The sequence below is a fragment of the Odontesthes bonariensis genome, chromosome 4 (genome assembly GCF_027942865.1).
Source record: "Odontesthes bonariensis isolate fOdoBon6 chromosome 4, fOdoBon6.hap1, whole genome shotgun sequence".
Lineage (NCBI taxonomy): Eukaryota > Metazoa > Chordata > Actinopteri > Atheriniformes > Atherinopsidae > Odontesthes > Odontesthes bonariensis.
The window spans coordinates 32,779,410-32,788,316 of NC_134509.1; the positions used below are offsets into that span (position 1 = coordinate 32,779,410).

Genomic DNA, 8,907 nt, shown 5'->3' on the forward strand with positions numbered 1-8,907 from the left:
CTGCACTAAAGCAGTTGAACAGCACCTCTCTGTGGCACATTTGGGTACGGAGCTTGAGAAAAATCAGCTTATACTGTAAATAGCTTGGGTAGTTTAGGTGATATTCCAATCTGGTTATTGTTTTTTATTTTATTTTTCCACTTACAACATTTTGTGTTAGGCGATGAGAAGATTCAGTCAGTGAAGCGGTGTGTGCAAACAGGTTAAATCTCCATTAAAAACATATTTCTGGGATCAATTCATCCACGAGCAAAGTCTCCAGTTTGAAAGGAGCTGCGTTTGAGTGCCCAATTAACATCATCTGATTTCAGATGTTAATTCTGCCTCAATGCTTACACTCAAACAGCGAAGGAGTGAAACAAAACCAAACGGGATCTTTTAAAGTGCTTTTAATTAAAAGCCTTGTACAAGAAACACAGAAAACAACAGTAACAGGTAACATGACACTGAATACATAATCTGTACAGCAAGAGTTTGCAAAACATGCTTCAGAAGTTCAGATACATTACAATGTCATCATTATCCCCCGCCTCCATATCATTACCATCAATACAATGTACATAATTCATATTAGCATAAAACCAGACAAAACTGCAGTCTTGACACAGAAGAAAAAAAGAAAGAAGTTTTCTTTCTGATAAAACCCATACTGGATTATTAAAAAAACAAAAAAAAAAGACATTCAAATAAACAGCAACACATTGACATCATTATGCATATTTCAAAAAAGTATTAAAAGTACAGTACAAACGGGAAAAAAAAAGCTTAAAAAAAAAACAATTTATAATTAATTGAGCATCTTTATTCATACATTACACATGGATCCTTCCTTTAATCCGATAAGTGCCTAAGATTTCTAGCACTTTGCAATTACAACACATACATGTAGAACAATTTAAATGGGAAAAATGAGTAAAAATCAAATAATCAAGAGCCCTATTTGGTTGAAAGACAGGCCACTAAAGTTGAGTTGTGCTACCCCATGTAAGAAAGAGAATGAAGAAAAAGAATTGCTAAGCAGCCTAATATCTTACACATCTACCAGCTGCTAGTGTCATTTACCACCACCTAAAGATATTAAAGACACAGCACATGAATGAAATCTATTCCAAACTACAATATATCCATTTGGAGAAGAAGACTCCATGGTTCACAGAGTTTTAACTTAGTCAAGTAAGGATTTAAGAACCGTCATTTTTAGAGAATACCTTCATTTATATTTGAGCTTCAGAAACTGTCATTTTGTTCTTCATTTAATGGATGCTTCATTTTGGAATAAATCTTCCATGTTTAACCTATTAAGAGTATTGAAACAGCATTGAGGACAACCAGAACCATCCAGTACAAGACAGGGGAGGAGGCGAGGTCGTCCCGCTCTGTGGAAGACGGAGACCACGCCGCTCAACGCGTTTGGAAAACCAAACAACAGAAACTGTAACGTGATCCTAAAAGCCATGACTACTGAAGCAGTAGCTCATCTGTTCTGTGTGATAAAAAAGGCCAAGAGAGACAAGGGGTGCACGGAGCAGCTATAAGGCAACGCAAGGGGAGGGACTAGAACAGATCCAGAGAAAGGGGTCAAAGTCTGGGATGGGCAGGCAGTGCCAGAAAAAAGGATTCTGTTAGTTTCTGTCAAATACTCCTCCTATGCTTTAAGCTCAAAAGAAAAGAAAAGAAAAGTCCTGGTTGGAGATGGACACAACCTACAGTCGATGTGCTTGGGAAAAGGTCATCATCAAGAATTAGAAAGCAATTGATCAAATCCTCTGAGATCAAAGCTCCTTTCTAACCAACCAGATACCTGATGCCTTCTGACTAATTCCACCGAAAAGGCAACTCCATGAAAACAACTTTTGTGCCACTCAGAGAACATGTTATATGCATTTCCCCCCCTTTCTTTATCTAATAATATTCATCAGTCTCACGAGATCTCACAAGAGAATCGATACTGAGGTGATTTCAAATGAGGGAAGCCAAGCAGCAAAGAGAAGATGTTACGCATGTTTGCCCCTGGCATAGCAATGTGTTCTTGGGTCTAATTTCCTCGTGCTTCCCCTGTATGTGTTCAATCTGAAGTAAGGAGGTTACCGGGTTGCTCAGAGAACTCTGCATAACAGATGGTGGCAAAGCAGGAGGCCCAAACGAAGGTGTTCTGGAGCTCTCTCGCTATTCTTTCCCCTTCATGAGGACAAAGGACCGAATTAATTATTTAAAAAACAAACAACATGCTTTAGCACATTTCCCACTTCTACCTTGTTTTTGTTCTACAAAAGAGAAAACACACAGAGAAAGACCAGCTGATTTCTTATAATTTCCTGTCTCACCTCAACGAGTGACCAGTAACTTCTTAAAATGGATCTGAAGGTTTGGATCTTCATACAGAAGAAAACGTACCCTCCAGTTTCTGAACTAGCCCTATGGGTAGCAAGAAGACATTGAACCATGCCACACACACCACTTCTATTGACACTAGTACTGGATAACATACTAATAAACAACAGTTACTTTAGCTAAGAAAGACTGACTGAGAAATGAAAAGAAACAAAGTGCTAAAAGCCGTTTGCTTTAGCAGCCAAAGTGTATGGTTAAAAAAAAAAAAACATTAATTACAGGTCAAAACCTGCTTGCATTCATGTTCCAAAGAGCTGAAACAATGGCCAGTTAGACCTCCGGCTCAACAAACTAACATTTTTGGCTTGATTTCGTCAGGGGCTCCTGGACTTTCTGGAGCTTGGCAAGTTGGGAGTTTACATGTCGTAATTCTGGCACACCTTTCCAAATAGCTGTAAGCCCGCTCAGGGCATTAGTGGACATGACAGAGTTGAAGAAGGTGGGGATTTTGAGAAATCAAGGCAAGTAAGGAAAGACTGCAAAGGTAGCAATAACTTAAATCTATTGTTTTTTGTATGTTTTTCAGCTTTTAAGGTTGTGCGTGCATATAAATACCTACTCACACTGTACGTATATGCATGTGCGTTGCAGAGAGCATTTCAAGGCCTTAAAATATCGATGAACTACACTGAATAGGATGCTTCTGATGCAGTCAAGTGCATTGCATTTACCTTGCTGTGTTGATGCCATATCCGAGAGTTCCACTGTCTTAAGTGCAAAAACACATCTCCTCATTTAACATGGACAAGCTGGACTTCAGAGGACACTAGGTGTCAGGAAACTGACATAACACCCACAACATAGCAGAGTATGCATCTAAATTGCAAAGTTTTTTTTTTTTTTTATTAAACTTCCAGCAAGAGTGCTTGCTGGAAGTTTAAAGCCCACACACCAAGTGAGTGAGGGCTATACTGTTAGACAACTCCTATTGCACCAACTAGGCGAGTGTGCATCAAGTGAAAGGAAAAAAAAAACAAAAAAAAACATCATTTCCATCCACATCTGCGTCCAAGAGTCAATGCAGTGCAAGTGGACAAAATATGGCAATTTAAAATGACAAGAGGGGCGTATTAGCTGCCCCTTTTTGAATTTATATATCTCTTTCTAAAAAAAATATGCTCTTATTTATTTCTTTTACTATTCAATGGCTGGGCGGTGTTGAGTACATAAATTTCATTAAGTGTTTCACAAATATGGACATACCCCTGTAGGGTAACGTAGGATAGGGCTGAAGTGGCAACACTGGCATGATATTTTTATTTTTCTTTAAATTTATCCTCATTGGCAATCAACTTCATAATCTGCAATATCTTATGGCTTGGTCAGCGGGGAGTCCTCGGAGGTGGGGACAGGAAGCGGGGAGGAGGCGGCGCTTTCGTGGCTCACAGAGGGCGAGGCGGGGCCGGATGCAGGGGAGGGGAACTCTTTTATGGTGACAGTGACCAGGTTGGTAGTCACGTCTGTGACCACCACATCCTTGCAGCTTGGCGCCATTTCAGGGTGCCAGTCAGGGTCTCCTTCGGCAGGCACTCGTTGGGGTTCAGGCGGGGCAGATGTTTGATCCCCTGGAGCGACAGGGGGAGGCGTGGTGGGCGACTGGCGTTTAGCTTTGCGTTGGCGGGGATTTTTCCTGCCTTCCTCTAAGGGCAGTGAATGGTCCAGGGCGCCGTCCTCTTCATCCTCTAACGAGGAAGATGGAGAGGAAGGCAGGAAAGGAGATGCTGACGCCACAGCGTTGGCATCTGTGGACTTGGCAGGAGCAGATGAAATTGGGCTCTGACCCTTTTGGGTTTCTCTGAAAGGTTTACTGGACTTTGAATCCTTGCTGGGAGGAGATGCTGCAGTGGCAGGCTGAGACTGTTTGGCTGTGGAATCGGTGGGAGATTTACCTTCAGAACCACTGGAGTTGGAAGGGGAAGGAGAAGGAGGTGACTGGTACTGAGAGGAGGTGCTGTGGCTGTCCCTCGCCCCGGTACCGGAGCATGACCCTGGATGGGAGTGAAAAGGCACATGGCCTCCACACTGCAGCCCAAATGGCTTCCCATACATCGGGAAGCCCAACATTTTCAGAGGAGGCTGGAAAGGTCTGTAAGGGGCCCCTTCTTTCTTACCGATGATGCGATTGCGAGAAGGGATGTTCTGACGTCCTGCTGTAGAATTCCGACTGCCTGCAGAATTCCGACTGCCTGCAGATGAGCCACCCCTACCTGGCTTGTCAATTACCTTCAGGTTGAGGATAATCCGACCCCTCTTGACTTCCCGGGGTTTGACCCTGCGGTTAAGGATGCGGACGGTCTCAGAGAAGGGGGAGACGTGCATGCGGGAGGGGAAGCCACCTGAGCTGGAAAATGTGGGCGCCAAGGGGTCTGAGCGAGGCAGAGGGCGCCTGGACATCCGGTGGCAACGGTGAATGTCTTTTTTCAACTTGTGGGTGGCCGCAAGAGAGTTGAGTTTTGGAGAAGGTGCCACAGTGGAAGAGGAGGACAGCGATGGTAACTGATGACTTGAGGCAGATGAGGAAGTAGCTGCTTGGCTAGAAGTGGACGAAGAGGATCGTGATGTGTTCTGGCGGCTGCTTGAGGCTCGGCTGCTCGGCTCTCCTTTCTGACCACGAGCCTGACGGAAATAACAAATATAATCATTCTATTGTTTGCATTCAATGATCTTAATTACCCCCCCCCCCCCCCCAAAAAAAAACAAAAAAACAATTTAAAATATAGGGCAGTCAAACTCGTAAAGCATTCAGAAAGCACTTTTCTGTGGCTAAAGGCAAATTAACATCCATCTAATCGACTCTTTAGGTCGACTAAAAACAAAAATGGCTGCGTGAAAAAGAAATGAGGACAGCACAAACGCTTTTCTGCATAATTCTTTCTTTGTGTATCAAACGGCAGGACACAGAGGGTGTAAGAACAAGAATTAAAAAGAGGCGAGGTGGCCTGCCCACACACAGAAAGTTCCATGTCCCCGTAAGGTGCTGCAGCCTGAACAGAGATGCAAAGTTTGATCCAAGAGAGGCTAAATTCACTGAATGCATTACGACTGGGCCAGAGGAGTTTCTGTAACAGCCGTACAACACTGCAAACTTCGAACAAGCCTCAGATTTTATTAGATACAATTTCAGATTCAGCAGCTGAAACAAACACAAAAGCCCAAAATGACAAAAAAGTACCTTCATTACAAAGTTTTTGGGTTTTGGTCCCCGTTTCTTTGGCCCATGCATCTCTCTTTCTCGTTCCCTTGAAAAGAAAAAAAAAAAGAAAGAAAGAAAGAAAAAGACCGTTAAAATCAGGCAGCAATAACAAAAACTACAGAGACACAGAGAAAGGAACATGACAATGAGAATAAATAGAACGAAACAAGAGATGACAGCCATGAAAGTTGCAGGGTTGTGAAAGTAGAGCATGCAGGCACAAAGAGTTCGTGAAGCCACGCTCTCATGTCCATTTTTGTTTCCTTTGATGTGTCATTTTAGTTTTTTTTGTTTCCTGCAAACATCTCTGTGAGATGCACAAGGTCTTTCAAGTGGTCCGGCAAGAGACAAAAAGAAATTCAGCTCAGGATGCAAGATGCTGCACAGCTAAAAGCCTGTGGCGGAAAGTGCGATTTGCTTTGCAGTCAATTGTTGAGGCAACAGAATCGAAGCCTGTGACTCAGAGCAACTGAACAATTCGATTATAGAAAGCTGCTGGTGTGCTCTGGGACTCACAGATCTGATTGTTTAAAGAGGAATGTTGGACAAGCTGTTCAGCTAAATGGACAACACTGCAAACCCTCTACAACAGACTGTCCTCAGTCAGAGGCTACTGCAGCCTGGCAACAATAATAACTGGTGCGAGAGGTCACTCCTGTCCACAGTAATAAGCTTACATGGATGCTATAAGCCAGAAGAGGGGCAGCAAAAATGAATGTACCCACCTAACACCTCATCCTGACTGAAAGCGAGCGAGCCAAACTAACGCGAAACGACGCCGAAATTTCGCGAGGGTATCCTGATATGCAGCGTGACAATTTTGTCGGGAGTTATTCTATTGGTTCAGAAAGTACTCGCATGAAACACAGAGTTCTCTGGCTCCCTTCGGTTCAGGTCTTTGTGGTACGGGTGTTTGGGGTCATAAACCATTGTGTGCTGTTCCACGGTAAAGATCAGCTTCACCTCGTCCATTATTCCCTGAGTGATACTGACCTGTTGCTAACTAGCTTGTCAACAGGAAGCAGCGTGTTCATTTCAACCAATAAGAACGGGCCACCGCCGCGAAATGTCGTCCCAATAGAGACAGCGTGGGCGATTTTATAAGGGGTCGGCATGATCGCTGGATGGAGCGGCATCACTCGCGGCATGTCAGGACAGGCTGATTGAAAAGTACGCATTCTGATCACTTTTTATCAATCGCTCGCTCGCGTTCAGTCAGGATAAGGTGTAATGGGGTCGATAAAGTTTGCTTCTCGATAAAAACAACACCGCTGTTATTTTGTATTTTCTTCTTTGGCTTTGCTTTAAATCGATGGAGTACAATCCAAGCAAAATGACTAACGACTGTGTTACTGTCCAAATATGTATGAAGCTGACTGTGTGACAAAAAGCTAATCAAAGACTAACGGAAAAAGTAAACAAAGCATACAGGCTTTAAAATGGTTAAGATGGGAGTCAAACATTTTAACCGTTGCTCAGCAATAGTGTCCACTTTGCTTTTGGGGGTGCATCGTGCGCATTCTGGTGTTAACTGGATTATTCGTAATGTTGACTTTCACAAAGACAGACAAAAAACAACAACAACAAAAAAAAAAAAAAACAAACAAGGTGCATATCTAATCCAACGAGACATATTTACTCACTTTTGCTCAAAGCCCAATATCAGCCTGTCATCCAGAATATTCTCCTCTGGCTCCCAAGTGCTGTGCCTTCACAAGGTCGGAAAAATGTGGGGGAAAAAAAACACACAACAAAGGACGCAATTAATGACGAATACTTCACAGAAGGTGAGATATGATGCACACCTTTAGCTGGGTGCGAACACATTGATAACGGTACAACCAAAGCACACACGTAAATAAGTAAGAAGTCTTATTTTAAAGAGAACGTGGGAGTTTAAACATTATTTGGATTAGCACTTACTTCATTGCCCACCCTTTCCATTTGACCAGGTATTCAACTCTTGCCTGCAAGAGAAAGAAGTGTGGAATGATAACCAATAACAAGTCATGTATATTTTTGACCTAAAATTGCCATACGTTTCAAGTTTTTCACTTTTCAGTCTTTGATATCATACCTACGTGTATGATATGTGTAGGATTTTCTATTAAAGCACGATTACACAAATGTATCCCCGTTTCAGTCCTGATGATTCCTCCTCAGTATCTGCCATTATTCTGGTGAACACTGCGTTTGAAATGCAACACATTTTAATAAAGAGATGCTACAAGAAGAGACCAGAGATGCTCTGCTCTTCTCACTTGGATATGAGCTCATTCGGGTTCTTTTCAGCCTAAATGTGGTCAAGTTCTGGAGGGATCATACATTTTCCCTTACCAGATCAACGTTTACAACACTGATTCCTGGACTTCCAACATAATAAAACAAGAAAAGGTGCAGCTGTGAAGTTGTGCCTGTCGAATCATAAGTAACTTGGAGGCCTGGTGAGCCAGTTGGTATACACACCAGTCACGCAAATGGTAACCTAGATTCATCTACAGGGTCTTCTCCAGGATATAAACCTTCCTGCACTGCTGAAAACTTCAAGAAGTCCTCGTTTTTTTTATTTTCTGGTTGAAAGACTCATTCCTGAAAAAGGTTTTCATGAGTGCAAGACTAATGTTCTGACAACCATCTTTCACACACTGCAGATTAACTCACCAGTCTCAGAGAGCCTTTAATGTGGGCGCTACACTAACACGGGCTGTAAACTGCAGATTATGACTACATAGCCTCTGCTACCATTAGCTGGCATGGAAATCAAGCCCCTCCATTTCACAGCACAGCCCTCACATCCAGTGGGATGGGCTGCCTCGTTCTTTTACATCTAGCCCCTTCTTTGTGTCCCTGCTTTTTATTGCCCTGCCAGTGTCTGAATCTAGCAGCTATTATTTATAGCCTTGCTAGTTAGCTTGTAGCTAGCAGTGGCTAGCAAAGTATAGGCATCCGCCAGCCACAAGGCCTCCATAGCATTGCATAGGCGCAATAAGACAGCCCGTGAGCCTATGGACGGGAGCAGTGCCGCGCCGCCGTGTCCGCGGCCAACATCTGCAAACAGTCACAGCACGCGGGGTGCTAGCGGCTCACCTTACGAACGCGGCGTTTCAGGATTGCTTCCGCGGCGAAAATGCGATCTTCCACCGCTTTGGGCTCCATGTTTCATGCCCAAGCTAAGCTCCCTGTCTCTGTTTGTGCCTCTCCGGTCGGCAAGCTCCGCTCTCTGCTTGGGTTGACCACAGCCAAACAGTGAGAGGTAGCAGACGCACATGCAAACACACTCCACACAAGGGTTTGGCAAGCCAAGAGGGTCGTATTTCTCCAAC

The 8,907-nt window shown here is 43.5% G+C and overlaps 1 protein-coding gene across 1 annotated transcript; it reads right to left on the minus strand.

Moving 5' to 3' along the window:
• Positions 1 to 373: 373 nt before the first annotated feature.
• cbx6a (chromobox homolog 6a) lies at positions 374 to 8,907 on the minus strand. Its single transcript, XM_075464007.1, has 5 exons — positions 8,672 to 8,907; positions 7,508 to 7,551; positions 7,228 to 7,293; positions 5,564 to 5,630; positions 374 to 5,007 (listed from the first exon to the last, which is right to left on the minus strand). Exons 1-5 carry the CDS (start codon positions 8,738 to 8,740, stop codon positions 3,703 to 3,705), a joined length of 1,551 nt encoding a protein of 516 aa, XP_075320122.1. The 5' UTR covers positions 8,741 to 8,907; the 3' UTR covers positions 374 to 3,702.